The sequence below is a fragment of the Coregonus lavaretus genome (genome assembly GCF_964263955.1).
Source record: "Coregonus lavaretus genome assembly, contig: HAP1_SCAFFOLD_3259, whole genome shotgun sequence".
In the NCBI taxonomy this organism is placed as follows: domain Eukaryota; kingdom Metazoa; phylum Chordata; class Actinopteri; order Salmoniformes; family Salmonidae; genus Coregonus; species Coregonus lavaretus.
This window is the reverse complement of record NW_028163837.1, coordinates 1-21,465: the sequence shown is the minus strand read 5'-3', so window position 1 is coordinate 21,465 and position 21,465 is coordinate 1. Positions and strand designations below refer to the sequence as shown.

The following is a 21,465-nucleotide window of genomic DNA, read 5'->3' as shown; positions in this document are numbered from 1 at the left end:
GGACCTTCATCTGACTATCAGCACTGGCTGCACCCCTAACATCCAGCCCCTTCCAGTACTGACAACGGACCTTCATCTGACTATCAGCACTGGCTGCACCCCTAACATCCTGCCTCTTCCAGTACTGACAGCGGACCTTCATCTGACTATCAGCACTGGCTGCACCCCTAACATCCTGCCTCTTCCAGTACTGACAGCGGACCTTCATCTGACTATCAGCACTGGCTGCACCCCTAACATCCAGCCCCTTCCAGTACTGACAGCGGACCTTCATCTGACTATCAGCACTGGCTGCACCCCTAACATCCAGCCCCTTCCAGTACTGACAGCGGACCTTCATCTGACTATCAGCACTGGCTGCACCCCTAACATCCAGCCCCTTCCAGTACTGACAACGGACCTTCATCTGACTATCAGCACTGGCTGCACCCCTAACATCCTGCCTCTTCCAGTACTGACAGCGGACCTTCATCTGACTATCAGCACTGGCTGCACCCCTAACATCCTGCCTCTTCCAGTACTGACAGCGGACCTTCATCTGACTATCAGCACTGGCTGCACCCCTAACATCCAGCCCCTTCCAGTACTGACAGCGGACCTTCATCTGACTATCAGCACTGGCTGCACCCCTAACATCCTGCCTCTTCCAGTACTGACAGCGGACCTTCATCTGACTATCAGCACTGGCTGCACCCCTAACATCCTGCCTCTTCCAGTACTGACAGCGGACCTTCATCTGACTATCAGCACTGGCTGCACCCCTAACATCCAGCCCCTTCCAGTACTGACAGCGGACCTTCATCTGACTATCAGCACTGGCTGCACCCCTAACATCCTGCCTCTTCCAGTACTGACAGCGGACCTTCATCTGACTATCAGCACTGGCTGCACCCCTAACATCCTGCCTCTTCCAGTACTGACAGCGGACCTTCATCTGACTATCAGCACTGGCTGCACCCCTAACATCCAGCCCCTTCCAGTACTGACAGCGGACCTTCATCTGACTATCAGCACTGGCTGCACCCCTAACATCCAGCCTCTTCCAGTACTGACAGCTGACCTTCATCTGACTATCAGCACTGGCTGCACCCCTAACATCCAGCCCCTTCCAGTACTGACAGCGGACCTTCATCTGACTATCAGCACTGGCTGCACCCCTAACATCCAGCCCCTTCCAGTACTGACAGCGGACCTTCATCTGACTATCAGCACTGGCTGCACCCCTAACATCCAGCCCCTTCCAGTACTGACAGCGGACCTTCATCTGACTATCAGCACTGGCTGCACCCCTAACATCCAGCCCCTTCCAGTACTGACAGCGGACCTTCATCTGACTATCAGCACTGGCTGCACCCCTAACATCCTGCCTCTTCCAGTACTGACAGCGGACCTTCATCTGACTATCAGCACTGGCTGCACCCCTAACATCCTGCCTCTTCCAGTACTGACAGCGGACCTTCATCTGACTATCAGCACTGGCTGCACCCCTAACATCCTGCCTCTTCCAGTACTGACAGCGGACCTTCATCTGACTATCAGCACTGGCTGCACCCCTAACATCCTGCCTCTTCCAGTACTGACAGCGGACCTTCATCTGACTATCAGCACTGGCTGCACCCCTAACATCCTGCCCCTTCCAGTACTGACAACGGACCTTCATCTGACTATCAGCACTGGCTGCACCCCTAACATCCTGCCTCTTCCAGTACTGACAGCGGACCTTCATCTGACTATCAGCACTGGCTGCACCCCTAACATCCTGCCTCTTCCAGTACTGACAGCGGACCTTCATCTGACTATCAGCACTGGCTGCACCCCTAACATCCAGCCCCTTCCAGTACTGACAGCGGACCTTCATCTGACTATCAGCACTGGCTGCACCCCTAACATCCAGCCTCTTCCAGTACTGACAGCGGACCTTCATCTGACTATCAGCACTGGCTGCACCCCTAACATCCAGCCCCTTCCAGTACTGACAGCGGACCTTCATCTGACTATCAGCACTGGCTGCACCCCTAACATCCAGCCCCTTCCAGTACTGACAGCGGACCTTCATCTGACTATCAGCACTGGCTGCACCCCTAACATCCAGCCCCTTCCAGTACTGACAGCGGACCTTCATCTGACTATCAGCACTGGCTGCACCCCTAACATCCAGCCCCTTCCAGTACTGACAACGGACCTTCATCTGACTATCAGCACTGGCTGCACCCCTAACATCCAGCCCCTTCCAGTACTGACAGCGGACCTTCATCTGACTATCAGCACTGGCTGCACCCCTAACATCCTGCCTCTTCCAGTACTGACAGCGGACCTTCATCTGACTATCAGCACTGGCTGCACCCCTAACATCCTGCCTCTTCCAGTACTGACAGCGGACCTTCATCTGACTATCAGCACTGACTGCACCCCTAACATCCAGCCCCTTCCAGTACTGACAGCGGACCTTCATCTGACTATCAGCACTGGCTGCACCCCTAACATCCTGCCTCTTCCAGTACTGACAGCGGACCTTCATCTGACTATCAGCACTGGCTGCACCCCTAACATCCAGCCCCTTCCAGTACTGACAGCGGACCTTCATCTGACTATCAGCACTGGCTGCACCCCTAACATCCAGCCCCTTCCAGTACTGACAGCGGACCTTCATCTGACTATCAGCACTGGCTGCACCCCTAACATCCAGCCCCTTCCAGTACTGACAGCGGACCTTCATCTGACTATCAGCACTGGCTGCACCCCTAACATCCTGCCTCTTCCAGTACTGACAGCGGACCTTCATCTGACTATCAGCACTGGCTGCACCCCTAACATCCAGCCCCTTCCAGTACTGACAGCGGACCTTCATCTGACTATCAGCACTGGCTGCACCCCTAACATCCAGCCCCTTCCATAGAGACCAAAGCCCTATCCCCTAACCCCTAACATCCAGCCTCTTCCATAGAGACTAAAGCCCTATCTCCTAACCCCTAACATCCAGCCTCTTCCATAGAGACTAAAGCCCTATCTCCTAACCCCTAACATCCTGCCTCTTCCATAGAGACTAAAGCCCTATCTCCACCCCTAACATCCAGCCTCTTCCATAGAGACTAAAGCCCTATCTCCTAACCCCTAACATCCAGCCCCTTCCATAGAGACTAAAGCCCTATCTCCTAACCCCTAACATCCAGCCCCTTCCATAGAGACTAAAGCCCTATCCCCTAACCCCTAACATCCAGCCTCTTCCATAGAGACTAAAGCCCTATCTCCACCCCTAACATCCAGCCTCTTCCATAGAGACTAAAGCCCTATCCCCTAACCCCTAACATCCAGCCTCTTCCATAGAGACTAAAGCCCTATCCCCTAACCCCTAACATCCAGCCTCTTCCATAGAGACTAAAGCCCTATCCCCTAACCCCTAACATCCAGCCTCTTCCATAGAGACTAAAGCCCCATCTCCACCCCTAACATCCAGACTTCCATAGAAACTAAAGCCCTATAATAATAATAATATGCCATAGAAACTAAAGCCCTATCTCCTAACCCCTCAGTCTTTCCCACCCCTTATTCTATTAGTAGCCCCCCATGATAGATGTCCAGGTAAGTCAAGCAGGTTAGGTTGGTAGGTAGTAGTAGTTACCAGGTTATATATGCCCAGCAGCAAGGCCTCTATGCAGCCGTTGCTCTGGCGGTCCCTGCTAGCGGTGAGACGGAGGTACACCCAGACCAGCTCTGGAAGGAACTGCAGTGTGAAGCGTCTCAGGCGGTCCTCAGAGCTCCGGTACATCTCAAACAGCTGATGACACACTGGCTCCAGGAGCTACAGGGATAGAGTAACAGAATACAACCAGTAGGTTTATTTCAACAGTGAGAGACAGAATAACAACAAAATAATCCAGAAAAACACATGTCAAAAATTTTATGAATTGATTTGCATTTTAATGAGGGAAATAAGTATTTGACCCCCTCTCAATCAGAAAGATTTTTGGCTCCCAGGTGTCTTTTATACAGGTAACGAGCTGAGATTAGGAGCACACTCTTAAAGGGAGTGCTCCTAATCTCAGTTTGTTACCTGTAGAAAAGACACCTGTCCACAGAAGCAATCAATCAATCAGATTCCAAACTCTCGACCATGGCCATGACCAAAGAGCTCTCCAAGGATGTCAGGGACAAGATTGTAGACCTACACAAGGCTGGAATGGGCTACAAGACCATCGCCAAGCAGCTTGGTGAGAAGGTGACAACAGTTGGTGCGATTATTCGCAAATGGAAGAAACACAAAAGAACTGTCAATCTGCCTCGGCCTGGGGCTCCATGCAAGTCCTCACCTCGTGGAGTTGCAATGATCATGAGAACGGTGAGGAATCAGAACTACATGGGAGGATCTTGTCAATGATCTCAAGGCAGCTGGGACCATAGTCACCAAGAAAACAATTGGTAACACTACGCCATGAAGGACTGAAATCCTGCAGCGCCCGCAAGGTCCCCCTGCTCAAGAAAGCACATATACAGGCCCATCTGAAGTTTGCCAATGAACATCTGAATGATTCAGAGGAGAACTGGGTGAAAGTGTTGTGGTCAGATGAGACCAAAATGGAGCTCTTTGGCATCAACTCAACTCGCCGTGTTTTGGAGGGGGAGGAATGCTGCCTATGACCCCAATAACTCCATCCCAACCGTCAAACATGGAGGTGGAAACATTATGCTTTGGAGGTGTTTTTCTGCTAAGGGGACAGGACAACTTTACCGCATCAAAGGGACGATGGACGGGGCCATGTACCGTCAAATCTTGGGTGAGAACCTCCTTCCCTCAGCAAGGGCATTGAAAATGGGTCGTGGATGGGTATTCCAGCATGACAATGACCCAAAACACATGGCCAAGGCAACAAAGGAGTGGCTCAAGAAGAAGCACATTAAGGTCCTGGAGTGGCCTAGCCATTCTCCAGACCTTAATCCCATAGAAAATCTGTGGAGGGAGCTGAAGGTTCGAGTTGCCAAACGTCAGCCTCAAAACCTTAATGACTTGGAGAAGATCTGCAAAGAGGAGTGGGACAAAATCTCTCTCTCTCTCTAGATATATATATATATATATATATATATATATATATATATATATATATATACTGTTAAAAAAAATAAAGGGAACACTTAAACAACACAATGTAACTCCAAGTCAATCACACTTCTGTGAAATCAAACTGTCCACCTAGGAAGCAACACTGATTGACAATAAATTTCACATGCTGTTGTGCAAATGGAATAGACAACAGGTGGAAATTATAGGCAATTAGCAAGACACCCCCAATAAAGGACTGGTTTTGCAGGTGGTGACCACAGTTCCTATGTTTCCTGGCTGATGTTTTGGTCACTTTTGAATGCTGGCAGTGCTTTCACTCTAGTGGTAGCATGAGACGGAGTCTACAACCCACACAAGTGGCTCAGGTAGTGCAGCTCATCCAGGATGGCACATCAATGCGAGCTGTGGCAAGAAGGTTTGCTGTGTCTGTCAGCGTAGTGTCCAGAGCATGGAGGCGCTACCAGGAGACAGGCCAGTACATCAGGAGAAGTGGAGGAGGCCGTAGGAGGGCAACAACCCAGCAGCAGGACTGCTACCTCCACCTTTGTGCAAGGAGGAGCAGGAGGAGCACTGCAAAATGACCTCCAGCAGGCCACAAATGTGCATGTGTCTGCTCAAACGGTCAGAAACAGACTCCATGAGGGTGGTATGAGGGCCCGACGTCCACAGGTGGGGGTTGTGCTTACAGCCCAACACCGTGCAGGACGTTTGGCATTTGCCAGAGAACACCAAGATTGGCAAATTTGCCACTGGCACCCTGTGCTCTTCACAGATGAAAGTAGGTTCACACTGAGTACATGTGACAGAGTCTGGAGACGCCGTGGAGAACGTTCTGCTGCCTGCAACATCCTCCAGCATGACCGGTTTGGCGGTGGGTCAGTCATGGTGTGGGGTGGCATTTCTTTGGGGGGCCGCACAGCCCTCCATGTGCTCGCCAGAGGTAGCCTGACTGCCATTAGGTACCGAGATGAGATCCTCAGACCCCTTGTGAGACCATATGCTGGTGCGGTTGGCCCTGGGTTCCTCCTAATGCAAGACAATGCTAGACCTCATGTGGCTGGTGTGTGTCAACAGTTCCTGCAAGAGGAAGGCATTGATGCTATGGACTGGCCCGCCCGTTCTCCAGACCTGAAACCAATTGAGCACATCTGGGACATTATGTCTCGCTCCATCCACCAATGCCACATTGCACCAGACTGTCCAGGACTGTCCAGGAGTTGGCGGATGCTTTAGTCCAGGTCTGGGAGGAGATCCCTCAGGAGACCATCCGCCACCTCATCAGGAGCATGCCCAGGTGTTGTAGGGAGGTCATACAGGCACGTGGAGGCCACACACACTACTGAGCCTCATTTTGACTTGTTTTAAGGACATTACATCAAAGTTGGATCAGCCTGTAGTTTGGTTTTCCACTTTAATTTTGAGGGTGACTCCAAATCCTGACCTCCATGGGTTGATAAATTTGATTTCCATTGATAATTTTTGTGTGATTGTTATCAGCACATTCAACTATGTAAAGAAAAAAAGTTTTTAATAAGATTATTTCATTCATTCAGATCTAGGATGTGTTATTTTAGTGTTCCCTTTATTTTTTTGAGCAGTATATATATATATATATATAATACACACACACTACCGTTCTAAAGTTTGGGGTCACTTAGAAATGTCTTTGTTTTCGAAAGAGAAAAACAAATTCTTTGTCCATTAAAATAACATCAAATTGATCAGAAATACAGTGTAGACATTGTTAATGTTGTAAATGGCTATTGTAGCTGGAAACAGCAGATTTTTAATGGAATATCTACATAGGCGTACAGAGGCCCATTATCAGCAACCATCAGTCCTGTGTTCCAATGGCACGTTGTGTTTGCTAATCCAAGTTGAACATTTTAAAAGGCTAATTGATCATTAGAAAACCCTTTTTCAATTATGTTAGCACATCTGAAAACTGTTGTGCTGATTAAAGAAGCAATAAAACTGGCCTTCTTGAGACTAGTTGAGTATCTGGAGCATCAGCAATTGTGGGTTCGATTACAGACTCAAAATGGCCAGAAACAAATAACTTTCTTCTGAAAATCGTCAGTCTATTCTTGTTCTGAGAAATTAAGGCTATTCCATGCGAGAAATTGCCAAGAAACTGAAGATCTCGTACAACGCTGTGTACTACTTCCTTCACAGAACTGCGCAAACTGGCTCTAACCAGAATAGAAAGAGGAGTAGGAGGCACCGGTGCACAACTAAGCAAGAGGAAAAATACACAAGAGTGTCTAGTTTGAGAAAAAGACGCCTCACAGGTCCTCAACTGGCAGCTTCATTAAATAGTACCCGCAAAACACCAGTCTCAACGTCAACAGTGAAGAGGCGACTCCGGGATGCTGACCTTCTAGGCAGAGTTGCAAAGAAAAATACATATCTCAGACTGGCCAATAAAAAGAAAAGATGGGCAAAAGAACACAGACACTGAACAGAGGAAGATTGGAAAAAAGTGTTATGGACAGACAAATCAAAGTTTGAGGTGTTCGGATCACAAAGAAGAACATTTGTGAGACGCAGACCAAATGAAAAGATGCTGGATGAGTGCTTGATGCCATCTGTCAAGCATGGTGGAGGCAATGCGATGGTCTGGGGGTGCTTTGGTGGTGGTAAAGTGGGAGACTTGTACAGGGTAAAAGGGATCTTGAAGAAGGAAGGCTATCACTCCATTTAGCAACGCCATGCCATACCCTATGAACGGCGCTTGATTGGATCCAATTTCCTCCTACAACAGGACAATGACCCAAAGCACAGCTCCAAACTATGCAATAACTATTTAGGGAAGAAGCAGTCACCTGGTATTCTGTCTATAATGGAGTGGCCAGCACAGTCACCGGATCTCAACCCTATTGAGCTGTTGTGGGAGCAGCTTGACCGTATGGTACGTAAGAAGTGCCCATCAAGCCAATCCAACTTGTGGGAGGTGCTTCAGGAAGCATGGGGTGAAATCTCTTCAGATTACCTCAACAAATTGACAACTAGAATGCCAAAGGTCTGCAAGGCTGTAATTGCTGCAAATGGAGGATTCTTTGACAAAAGCAAAGTTTGAAGGACTCAATTACTATTTCTATTAAAAATCATTATTTCTAACCTTGTCAATGACTACATTTCCTATTAATTTTGCTACATTTCCTATTCAAACTAATTTCATGTATGTTTTCATGGAAAACAAGGACATTTCTAAGTGACCCCAAACTTTTGAATGGTAGTGTATATATACACACACACAGCTCTGGAAAAAATTAAGAGACCACTGCAAAAATATAAGTTTGTCTGGTTTTACTATTTATAGGTATGTGTTTGGGTGAAATTAACATTTTTGTTTTATTCTATAAACTACTGACAACATTTCTCCCAAATTCCAAATAAAAATATTGTCATTTAGAGCATTTATTTGCAGAAAATGACAACTGGTCAAAATAACAAAAAAGATGCAGTGTTGTCAGTTCATGTTCATTTTTAAACAACACAATACTAATGTTTTAACTTAGGAAGAGTTCAGAAATCAATATTTGGTGGAATAACCCTGATTTTCAAATCACAGCTTTCATGCGTCTTGGCATGCTCTCCACCAGTCTTTCACATTGATGTTGGGTGACTTTATGCCACTCCTGGCGCAAGAATTCAAGCAGCTCGGCTTTGTTTGATGGCTTGTGACCATCCATCTTCCTCTTGATCACATTCCAGAAGTTTTCAATGGGGTTCAGGTCTGGAGATTGCGCTGGCCATGACAGGGTCTTGATCTGGTGATCCTCCATCCACACCTTGATTGACCTGGCTGTGTGGCATGGCGCATTGTCCTGCTGGAAAAACCAATCCTCAGAGTTGGGGAACAATGTCAGAGCAAAAGGAAGCAAGTTTTCTTCCAGGACAACCTTGTACATGGCTTGATTCATGCGTCCTTCACAAAGACAAATCTGCCCGATACCAGCCTTGCTGAAGCACCCCCAGATCATCACCGATCCTCCACCAAATTTCACAGTGGGTGCGAGACACTGTGGCTTGTAGGCCTCTCCAGGTCTCCGTCTAACCATTAGACGACCAGGTGTTGGGCAAAGCTGAAAATTGGACTCATCAGAGTAGATGACCTTACTCCAGTCCTCTACGGTCCAATCCTTATGGTCTTTTGCAAACCTCAGCCTGGCTCTTCTTTGCTTCTCATTGATGAAGGGCTTTTTTCTAGCTTTGCATGACTTCAGCCCTGCCCCTAGGAGCCTGTTTCGAACCGTCCTCGCTGTGCACTTCACCCCAGCTGCCGTTTGCCATTCTTTTTGTAGGTCACTTGATGTCATCCTACGGTTGTTGAGTGACATTCGAATGAGTTGGCGGTCATCCCGGTCAGTAGAGAGTCGTTTTCGCCCTCTGCCGGTCTGTAGCTTTGTTGTCCCCAATGTCTGCTGCTTGACCTTGTTCTTATGAACCGCCGTCTTTGAAATGTTAAGGATGGAAGCAACCTGACGCTCACTGTATCCCTCTGCCAGTAAAGCCAGAATTGAACCCTTCTTTTCCTCACTCAAAACTTTCCTTTTGGCATGGTCAATAGTTATTTTTTGATTAATATTACTTTTGAGGTACTATTAGCACTGTTTTTGCCATCCAGCTGGTCCTATTGCAAGAGGATAGTGATGACCACAGCAATGGTTTTTATACTTTTCCTCGTTAAATAAGATTTGGTTCAGGTGATCACCGAATCAGTACATAATTCAGTAGAATGAGGTGTGCCTGTGTTGGAATTCAACAGACACTGGAATGGAATGGCTGTCATACATGTAGAGATGCACACTGGAATGGAATGGCTGTCATACATGTAGAGATGCTGATTTTTAGAAACATTTGCAGTGGTCTCTTAATTTTTTCCACAGCTGTGTGTATATATATATATAAAAACTCAGCATAAAAAGAAACGTCCCTTTTTCAGGACCCTGTCTTTCAAAGATAATTTGTAAAAATCCAAATAAGTTCACAGATATTCATTGTAAAGGGAAACACTGTTTCCCATGCTTGTTCGATGAACCATAAACAATTAATGAACATGCACCTGTGGAACGGTCGTTAAGACACTAACAGTTTACAGATGGTAGGCAATTAAGGTCACAGTTCTGAAAAATTAGGACACTAAAGAGGCCTTTCTACTGACTCTGAAAAACACCAAAAGAAAGATGCCCAGGGTCCATGCTCATCTGCGTGAACGTGCCTTAGGCATGTTGCAAGGAGGCATGAGGACTGCAGATGTGGCCAGGGCAATATATTGCAATGTCCGTACTGTGAGATGCCTAAGACAGCACTACAGGGAGACAGGACGGACAGCTGATCGTCCTCACAGTGGCAGACCACGTGTAACAACACCTGCACAGGATCAGTACATCCAAACATCACACCTGCGGGACAGGTACAGGATGGCAACAACAACTGCCCGAGTTACACCAGGAACGCACAATCCCTCCATCAGTGCTCAGAATGTCCGCAATAGGCTGAGAGAAGCTGGACTGAGGTCTTGTAGGCCTGTTGTAATGCAGGTCCTCACCAGACATCACCGGCAACAACGTCGCCTATGGGCACAAACCCACCGTCGCTGGACCAGACAGGACTGGCAAAAAGTACTCTTCACTGACGAGTCGTGGTTTTGTCTCACCAGGGGCGATGGTCCGATTCGCGTTTATCGTCGAAGGAATGAGCATTACACCAAGGCCTGTACTCTGGAGCGGGATCGATTTTGAGGTGGAGGGTCCGTCATGGTCTGGGGCGGTGTGTCACAGCATCATCGGACTGAGCTTGTTGTCATTGCAGGCAATCTCAACGCTGTGCGTTACAGGGAAGACATCCTCCTCCCTCATGTGGTACCCTTCCTGCAGGCTCATCCTGACATGACCCTCCAGCATGACAATGCCACTAGCCATACTGCTCGTTCTGTGCGTGATTTCCTGCAAGACAGGAATGTCAGTGTACTGCCATGGCCAGCGAAGAGCCCGGATCTCAATGCCATTGAGCATGTATGGGACCTGTTGGATCGGAGGGTGAGGGCTAGGGCCATTCCCCCCAGAAATGTCCGGGAACTTGCAGGTGCCTTGGTGGAAGAGTGGGGTAACATCTCACAGCAAGAACTGGCAAATCTGAGGAGGAGATGCACTGCAGTACTTAAGGCAGCTGGTGGTCATACCAGATACTGACGGTTACTTTTGATTTGTTCAGGGACACATTATTCAATTTCTGTTAGTCACCTGTACTCGAGTAGTGGACTAGGTCTGTGTCTCCTGTACTCTAGTAGTGGACATGGTCTGTGTCTCCTGGACTCTAGTAGTGGACATGGTCTGTGTCTCCTGGACTCTAGTAGTGGACATGGTCTGTCTCCTGGACTCTAGTAGTGGACATGGTCTGTGTCTCCTGGACTGTAGTAGTGGACATGGTCTGTGTCTCCCCTGTACTTTAGTAGTGGACATGGTCTGTGTCTCCTGGACTCTAGTACTGGACTAGGTCTGGGTCTCCTGGACTCTAGTAGTGGACATGGTCTGGGTCTCCTGGACTCTGGTAGTGGACATGGTCTGTGTCTCCTGGACTCTAGTAGTGGACTAGGTCTGTGTCTCCTGTACTCTAGTAGTGGACATGGTCTGTGTCTCCTGGACTCTAGTAGTGGACATGGTCTGTGTCTCCTGGACTCTAGTAGTGGACATGGTCTGTGTCTCCTGTACTCTAGTAGTGGACATGGTCTGTGTCTCCTGGACTCTAGTAGTGGACTAGGTCTGTGTCTCCTGGACTCTAGTAGTGGACATGGTCTGTGTCTCCTGTACTCTAGTAGTGGACATGGTCTGTGTCTCCTGTACTCTAGTAGTGGACATGGTCTGTGTCTCCTGGACTCTAGTAGTGGACATGGTCTGTGTCTCCTGGACTCTAGTAGTGGACATGGTCTGTGTCTCTCCTGGACTCTAGTAGTGGACATGGTCTGTGTCTCTCCTGGACTCTAGTAGTGGACATGGTCTGTGTCTCCCCTGTACTCTAGTAGTGGACATGGTCTGTGTCTCTACTGGACTCTAGTAGTGGACATGGTCTGTGTCTCTACTGGACTCTAGTAGTGGACATGGTCTGTGTCTCCTGGACTCTAGTAGTGGACATGGTCTGTGTCTCCTGGACTCTAGTAGTGGACATGGTCTGTGTCTCCTGGACTCTAGTAGTGGACATGGTCTGTGTCTCCTGGACTCTAGTAGTGGACATGGTCTGTGTCTCCTGGACTCTAGTAGTGGACATGGTCTGTGTCTCCTGTACTCTAGTAGTGGACATGGTCTGTGTCTCTACTGGACTCTAGTAGTGGACATGGTCTGTGTCTCCTGGACTCTAGTAGTGGACATGGTCTGTGTCTCCTGGACTCTAGTAGTGGACATGGTCTGTGTCTCCTGGACTCTAGTAGTGGACATGGTCTGTGTCTCCTGGACTCTAGTAGTGGACATGGTCTGTGTCTCCTGGACTCTAGTAGTGGTCTGTGTCTCCTGGACTCTAGTAGTGGACATGGTCTGTGTCTCTACTGGACTCTAGTAGTGGACATGGTCTGTGTCTCCTGGACTCTAGTAGTGGACATGGTCTGTGTCTCCTGGACTCTAGTAGTGGTCTGTGTCTCTACTGGACTCTAGTAGTGGACATGGTCTGTGTCTCTACTGGACTCTAGTAGTGGACATGGTCTGTGTCTCCTGGACTCTAGTAGTGGACATGGTCTGTGTCTCCTGGACTCTAGTAGTGGACATGGTCTGTGTCTCCTGGACTCTAGTAGTGGACATGGTCTGTGTCTCCTGGACTCTAGTAGTGGACATGGTCTGTGTCTCCTGGACTCTAGTAGTGGACATGGTCTGTGTCTCCTGTACTCTAGTAGTGGACATGGTCTGTGTCTCTCCTGGACTCTAGTAGTGGACATGGTCTGTGTCTCCCCTGTACTCTAGTAGTGGACATGGTCTGTGTCTCTACTGGACTCTAGTAGTGGACATGGTCTGTGTCTCTACTGGACTCTAGTAGTGGACATGGTCTGTGTCTCCTGGACTCTAGTAGTGGACATGGTCTGTGTCTCCTGGACTCTAGTAGTGGACATGGTCTGTGTCTCCTGGACTCTAGTAGTGGACATGGTCTGTGTCTCCTGGACTCTAGTAGTGGACATGGTCTGTGTCTCCTGGACTCTAGTAGTGGACATGGTCTGTGTCTCCTGTACTCTAGTAGTGGACATGGTCTGTGTCTCTACTGGACTCTAGTAGTGGACATGGTCTGTGTCTCCTGGACTCTAGTAGTGGACATGGTCTGTGTCTCCTGGACTCTAGTAGTGGACATGGTCTGTGTCTCCTGGACTCTAGTAGTGGACATGGTCTGTGTCTCCTGGACTCTAGTAGTGGACATGGTCTGTGTCTCCTGGACTCTAGTAGTGGTCTGTGTCTCCTGGACTCTAGTAGTGGACATGGTCTGTGTCTCTACTGGACTCTAGTAGTGGACATGGTCTGTGTCTCCTGGACTCTAGTAGTGGACATGGTCTGTGTCTCCTGGACTCTAGTAGTGGTCTGTGTCTCTACTGGACTCTAGTAGTGGACATGGTCTGTGTCTCTACTGGACTCTAGTAGTGGACATGGTCTGTGTCTCCTGGACTCTAGTAGTAGACATGGTCTGTGTCTCTACTGGACTCTAGTAGTAGACATGGTCTGTGTCTCTACTGGACTCTAGTAGTGGACATGGTCTGTGTCTCTACTGTACTCTAGTAGTGGACATGGTCTGTCTCCTGGACTCTAGTAGTGGACATGGTCTGTGTCTCTACTGGACTCTAGTAGTGGACATGGTCTGTGTCTCCTGGACTCTGGTAGTGGACATGGTCTGTGTCTCCTGTACTCTAGTAGTGGACATGGTCTGTGTCTCCTGTACTCTAGTAGTGGACATGGTCTGTGTCTCCTGGACTCTAGTAGTGGACATGGTCTGTGTCTCCTGGACTCTAGTAGTGGACATGGTCTGTGTCTCCTGGACTCTAGTAGTGGACATGGTCTGTGTCTCTACTGGACTCTAGTAGTGGACATGGTCTGTGTCTCCTGGACTCTAGTAGTGGACATGGTCTGTGTCTCCTGGACTCTAGTAGTGGACATGGTCTGTGTCTCCTGGACTCTAGTAGTGGACATGGTCTGTGTCTCCTGGACTCTAGTAGTGGACATGGTCTGTGTCTCCTGGACTCTAGTAGTGGACATGGTCTGTGTCTCCTGGACTCTAGTAGTGGTCTGTGTCTCCTGGACTCTAGTAGTGGACATGGTCTGTGTCTCTACTGGACTCTAGTAGTGGACATGGTCTGTGTCTCCTGGACTCTAGTAGTGGACATGGTCTGTGTCTCCTGGACTCTAGTAGTGGTCTGTGTCTCCTGGACTCTAGTAGTGGACATGGTCTGTGTCTCTACTGGACTCTAGTAGTGGACATGGTCTGTGTCTCCTGGACTCTAGTAGTAGACATGGTCTGTGTCTCTACTGGACTCTAGTAGTAGACATGGTCTGTGTCTCTACTGGACTCTAGTAGTGGACATGGTCTGTGTCTCTACTGTACTCTAGTAGTGGACATGGTCTGTCTCCTGGACTCTAGTAGTGGACATGGTCTGTGTCTCTACTGGACTCTAGTAGTGGACATGGTCTGTGTCTCCTGGACTCTGGTAGTGGACATGGTCTGTGTCTCCTGTACTCTAGTAGTGGACATGGTCTGTGTCTCCTGTACTCTAGTAGTGGACATGGTCTGTGTCTCCTGGACTCTAGTAGTGGACATGGTCTGTGTCTCCTGGACTCTAGTAGTGGACATGGTCTGTGTCTCCTGGACTCTAGTAGTGGACATGGTCTGTGTCTCTACTGGACTCTAGTAGTGGACATGGTCTGTGTCTCCTGGACTCTAGTAGTGGACATGGTCTGTGTCTCCTGGACTCTAGTAGTGGACATGGTCTGTGTCTCCTGGACTCTAGTAGTGGACATGGTCTGTGTCTCCTGGACTCTAGTAGTGGACATGGTCTGTGTCTCCTGGACTCTAGTAGTGGACATGGTCTGTGTCTCCTGGACTCTAGTAGTGGTCTGTGTCTCCTGGACTCTAGTAGTGGACATGGTCTGTGTCTCCTGGACTCTAGTAGTGGTCTGTGTCTCCTGGACTCTAGTAGTGGACATGGTCTGTGTCTCCTGGACTCTAGTAGTGGACATGGTCTGTGTCTCTACTGGACTCTAGTAGTGGACATGGTCTGTGTCTCTCCTGTACTCTAGTAGTGGACATGGTCTGTGTCTCTCCTGGACTCTAGTAGTGGACATGGTCTGTGTCTCCTGGACTCTAGTAGTGGACATGGTCTGTGTCTCCTGGACTCTAGTAGTGGACATGGTCTGTGTCTCCTGGACTCTAGTAGTGGACATGGTCTGTGTCTCCTGGACTCTAGTTAGCCACCTGATGTTCCCGCATGGAGAGGTGAAGACAGGGCAGTGAAAGGCACTTGGTGGTTACCAGGTAACAAGGATGGCACTGCCACACGGATCATGTCCTGAGTCCTCCACAGAGAGCAGACCAGCTGGTGTGGGAGGGGTAGCTCTCTGCCAGCTCCGCCCACCTCGTCACAACAGAGCAACAGATAACAGTGCAGAACATTTTACATTTCAGTCATACTATTTCATACTGGTCCCCCGTGGGAATCGACTGAGCCAGACGGGACACACAGTAGTCACGTTTCCTGTCCTTAAACACCACGCGGCTAACTAGGTGGGGTGGAAACAGTCTGTAGTGTGCAGGTCCTGTCTGCATCAGTCTCACCTCACTGCTGGTGTCCTGAATGACTCTGTAGAGAGCTGGCACCAGAGACTTCTTCAGGTGAAGGCTGCCTGCATATGTGGAGATGTGGGTTTCTGGTAGAGTCTGGAGAAATGAACATAGAAACAGATAGTTAGGGTGTCTGGAGGAGTCTGGAGAAATGAACACAGAAACAGATAGTTAGGGTGTCTGGAGGAGTCTGGAGAAATGAACACAGAAACAGATAGTTAGGGTGTCTGGAGGAGTCTGGAGAAATAAACAGAAACAGATAGTTAGGGTTCTCGGAACAAAAACATCCTTTCACTATACAGTGGGGAGAACAAGTATTTGATCCACTGCCGATTTTGCAGGTTTTCCTACTTACAAAGCATGTAGAGGTCTGTAATTTTTATCATAGGTACACTTCAACTGTGAGAGACGGAATCTAAAACAAAAATCCAGAAAATCACATTGTATGATTTTTAAGTAATTAATTTGCATTTTATTGCATGACATTAGTATTTGATACATCAGAAAAGCAGAACTTAATATTTGGTACAGAAACCTTTGTTTGCAATTACAGAGATCATACGTTTCCTGTAGGTCTTGACCAGGTTTGCACACACTGCAGCAGGGATTTTGGCCCACTCCTCCATACAGACCTTCTCCAGATCCTTCAGGTTTCGGGGCTGTCGCTGGGCAATACGGACTTTCAGTTCCCTCCAAAGATTTTCTATTGGGTTCAGGTTTGGAGACTGGCTAGGCCACTCCAGGACCTTGAGATGCTTCTTACGGAGCCACTCCTTAGTTGCCCTGGCTGTGTGTTTTGGGTCGTTGTCATGCTGGAAGACCCAGCCACGACCCATCTTCAATGCTCTTACTGAGGGAAGGAGGTTGTTGGCCAAGATCTCGCGATACATGGCCCCATCCATCCTCCCCTCAATACGGTGCAGTTGTCCTGTCCCCTTTGCAGAAAAGCATCCCCAAAGAATGATGTTTCCACCTCCATGCTTCACGGTTGGGATGGTGTTCTTGGGGTTGTACTCATCCTCCTTCTTCCTCCAAACACGGCGAGTGGAGTTTAGACCAAAAAGCTCTATTTTTGTCTCATCAGACCACATGACCTTCTCCAATACCTCCTCTGGATCATCCAGAGGGTCATTGGCAAACTTCAGACGGGCCTGGACATGCGCTGGCTTGAGCAGGGGGACCTTGCGTGCGCTGCAGAACTTTGATCCATGACACCGTAGTGTGTTACTAATGGTTTTCTTTGAGACTGTGGTCCCAGCTCTCTTCAGGTCATTGACCAGGTCCTGCCGTGTAGTTCTGGGATGATCCCTCACCTTCCTCATGATCATTGATGCCCCACGAGGTGAGATCTTGCATGGAGCCCCAGACCGTGGGTGATTGACCGTCATCTTGAACTTCTTCCATTTTCTAATAATTGCGCCAACAGTTGTTGCCTTCTCACCAAGCTGCTTGCCCATTGTCCTGTAACCCATCCCAGCCTTGTGCAGGTCTACAATTGTATCCCTGATGTCCTTACACAGCTCTCTGGTCTTGGCCATTGTGGAGAGGTTGGAGTCTGTTTGATTGAGTGTGTGGACAAGTGTTTTTTATACAGGTAACGAGTTCAAACAGGTGGTTAATACAGGTAATGAGTGGAGAACAGGAGGGCTTCTTAAAGAGAAACTAACAGGTCTGTGAGAGCCGGAATTCTTACTGGTTGGTAGGTGATCAAATACTTATGTCATGCAATAAAATGCAAATTAATTACTTAAAAATCATACAATGTGCTTTTCTGGATTTTTGTTTTAGATTCCGTCTCACACAGTTGAAGTGTAACTATGATAAAAATTACAGACCTCTACATGCTTTGTAAGTAGGAAAACCTGCAAAATCGGCAGTATCAAATACTTGTTCTCCCCACTGTATAAGTGTAGTTCAGTTATCACACGAGTACTATTCACCTACTGGCCGAATTGTGCTTAAAGAGTGACTGCCTTTAAAAAGAAACAAATTATTTTGAAAAATACCTGTTTGGCATCAATAAGAGTCAGAATCAGTTATTCTAGTGACAAACGTGAGTGTAAATATATCAATAGGATCATTTTGGTCATAAAGTCAATCTCGTCTAAAATGGAGTTTGGAACATCCATGCGTCACAACGGTTAAATGAAGGTTGGGTTTTGATTTTATGATGTCCATTTGCCCACTAACATGGGGTGATTGCTCTCTATCCAATATCTCTCTATCCTGCGGTGATTGCTCTCTATCCAATATCTCTCTATCCTGCGGTGATTGCTCTCTATCCAATATCTCTCTATCCTGCGGTGATTGCTCTCTATCCAATATCTCTCTATCCTGCGGTGATTGCTCTCTATCCAATATCTCTCTATCCTGCGGTGATTGCTCTCTATCCAATATCTCTCTATCCTGCGGTGATTGCTCTCTATCCAATATCTCTCTATCCTGCGGTGATTGCTCTCTATCCAATATCTCTCTATCCTGCGGTGATTGCTCTCTATCCTGCGGTGATTGCTCTCTATCCAATATCTCTCTATCCTGCGGTGATTGCCCTCTATCCAATATCTCTCTATCCTGCGGTGATTGCTCTCTATCCAATATCTCTCTATCCTGCGGTGATTGCTCTCTATCCAATATCTCTCTATCCTGCGGTGATTGCTCTCTATCCAATATCTCTCTATCCTGCGGTGATTGCTCTCTATCCAATATCTCTCTATCCTGCGGTGATTGCTCTCTATCCAATATCTCTCTATCCTGCGGTGATTGCTCTCTATCCAATATCTCTCTATCCTGCGGTGATTGCTCTCTATCCAATATCTCTCTATCCTGCGGTGATTGCTCTCTATCCTGCGGACCTGCTCAGCAGCCTCGACTGTTTCCATAAGACAACACGTCACACGTTTTAACATCAAACACCTTAGTTAGATGTCAAACTGCTCAACTAAAACATCCTCAGCAAAAAGGTCAACATTAATTACACATTTCTTGAGTTAACTTCAATTGATTCTGGGGATTTTGAGGAAGTAAAATAGGCTTCCGCGTCTACAGTGTCTCATGGGGACAAACATCATTAAACACGTTGAATAGGTCAGGAAACACACCTCCAAGACTGAAATCTATTTTTTCTAATGAGCAACAGAAACACACATGCCCATCAGAGAGTTTGGTGGCTCTTTAATGTGTGTAGAGAGAGACAGAGGGAGAGAGACAGGAGGCAGCCTTCACCCTCTGTCCTGCCAGGCCAGAGAGAGACAGAGGGAGAGAGACAGGAGGCAGCCTTCACCCTCTGTCCTGCCAGGCCAGAGAGAGACAGAGGGAGAGAGACAGGATGCAGCCTTCACCCTCTGTACTGCCAGGACAGAGAGAGACAGAGGGAAGAGACAAGAGGCAGCCTTCACCCTCTGTACTGCCAGGACAGAGAGAGACAGATGGAGAGAGACAGGAGGCAGCCTTCACCCTCTGTCCTGCCAGGCCAGAGAGAGACAGAGGGAGAGAGACAGGAGGCAGCCTTCACCCTCTGTCCTGCCAGGCCAGAGAGAGACAGAGGGAGAGAGACAGGATGCAGCCTTCACCCTCTGTCCTGCCAGGCCAGAGAGAGACAGAGGGAGAGAGACAGGAGGCAGCCTTCACCCTCTGTCCTGCCAGGCCAGAGAGAGACAGAGAGACAGGAGGCAGCCTTCACCCTCTGTCCTGCCAGGCCAGAGAGAGACAGAGGGAGAGAGACAGGATGCAGCCTTCACCCTCTGTACTGCCAGGACAGAGAGAGACAGGAGGCAGCCTTCACCCTCTGTCCTGCCAGGACAGAGAGAGACAGAGGGAGAGAGACAGGAGGCAGCCTTCACCCTCTGTCCTGCCAGGCCAGAGAGAGACAGAGGGAGAGAGACAGGAGGCAGCCTTCACCCTCTGTCCTGCCAGGCCAGAGAGAGACAGAGGGAGAGAGACAGGATGAAGCCTTCACCCTCTGTACTGCCAGGACAGAGAGAGACAGAGGGAGAGAGACAGGAGGCAGCCTTCACCCTCTGTCCTGCCAGGCCAGAGAGAGACAGGAGGCAGCCTTCACCCTCTGTACTGCCAGGCCAGAGAGAGACAGAGGGAGAGAGACAGGAGGTAGCCTTCACCCTCTGTCCTGCCAGGCCAGAGAGAGACAGAGGGAGAGAGACAGGAGGCAGCCTTCACCCTCTGTCCTGCCAGGCCAGAGAGAGACGGGAGGCAGCCTTCACCCTCTGTACTGCCAGGCCAGAGAGAGACAGATGGAGAGAGACAGGAGGCAGCCTTCACCCTCTGTCCTGCCAGGCCAGAGAGAGACAGAGGGAGAGAGACAGGATGAAGCCTTCACCCTCTGTACTGCCAGGACAGAGAGAGACAGAGGGAGAGAGACAAGAGGCAGCCTTCACCCTCTGTACTGCCAGGCCAGAGAGAGACAGATGGAGAGAGACAGGAGGCAGCCTTCACCCTCTGTCCTGCCAGGACAGAGAGAGACAGAGGGAGAGAGACAGGAGGCAGCCTTCACCCTCTGTCCTGCCAGGCCAGAGAGAGACAGAGGGAGAGAGACAGGAGGCAGCCTTCACCCTCTGTCCTGCCAGGACAGAGAGAGACAGAGGGAGAGAGACAGGAGGCAGCCTTCACCCTCTGTCCTGCCAGGCCAGAGAGAGACAGGAGGCAGCCTTCACCCTCTGTACTGCCAGGCCAGAGAGAGACAGAGGGAGAGAGACAGGAGGCAGCCTTCACCCTCTGTCCTGCCAGGCCAGAGAGAGACAGAGGGAGAGAGACAGGAGGCAGCCTTCACCCTCTGTCCTGCCAGGCCAGAGAGAGACAGAGGGAGAGAGACAGGAGGCAGCCTTCACCCTCTGTCCTGCCAGGCCAGAGAGAGACAGAGGGAGAGAGACAGGATGCAGCCTTCACCCTCTGTCCTGTGAACCTGAAGACAAACAGCACAGGGACCAGTTGGGGAGACAGATGGACAGAGGGGTCTGTCAGGGACCAGTTGGGGAGACAGATGGACAGAGGGGTCTGTCAGGGACCAGTTGGGGAGACAGATGGACAGAGGGGTCTGTCAGGGACCAGTTGGGGAGACAGATGGACAGAGGGGTCTGTCAGGGACCAGTTGGGGAGACAGATGGACAGAGGGGTCTGTCAGGGACCAGTTGGGGAGACAGATGGACAGAGGGGTCTGTCAGGGACCAGTTGGGGAGACAGATGGACATATCAAAGGGGGGTATGTATTAGGGCTGGGAATTGACCTCACCATACGATATTATCACCATACTTAGGTGCCGATACGATATGTATTGCTCACTCTATGTATTGCTCACTCTATGTATTGCTCACTCTATGTCTGCTGCAAAGAGACAAGAGAGAGCATGAGAAAATGAGTTTATCAGTCATGGAAATAAAAATGCTGAAAACATGTTGGCTCAATATATAAAAAAGTATCTATATAATATTGTCCAAAAATAATATTGCGATATGTAACTGGATGGATTTGTTTTCCCATCATTAGTATGTATGTGGTGTGTGTCTGAGTCATGTCTGTGACCCACCTTGAATTCTGACAGCCATTCCTCCACCACTCCTCTCTGCTCCAAGCTGGAGCCCAGCATCTTCCTCAC

The 21,465-nt window shown here is 48.9% G+C and overlaps 1 protein-coding gene across 1 annotated transcript in view; it reads right to left on the bottom strand.

Moving 5' to 3' along the window:
* LOC311117728 (hyccin 2-like) overlaps nucleotides 1–21,456 on the bottom strand; it is a gene marked incomplete at both ends in the record, with an annotated part of 55,373 nt that extends 33,917 nt beyond the window's left edge. Inside the window, 3 exons of the mRNA XM_084192651.1 lie at nucleotides 3,620–3,799; nucleotides 15,854–15,955; nucleotides 21,397–21,456. Of these exons, the coding sequence (XP_084048777.1) occupies nucleotides 3,620–3,799; nucleotides 15,854–15,955; nucleotides 21,397–21,456 (342 nt within the window). The remainder of the gene's footprint in view (nucleotides 1–3,619; nucleotides 3,800–15,853; nucleotides 15,956–21,396) is intronic.
* Between the last annotated feature and the right edge of the window lie 9 nt (nucleotides 21,457–21,465).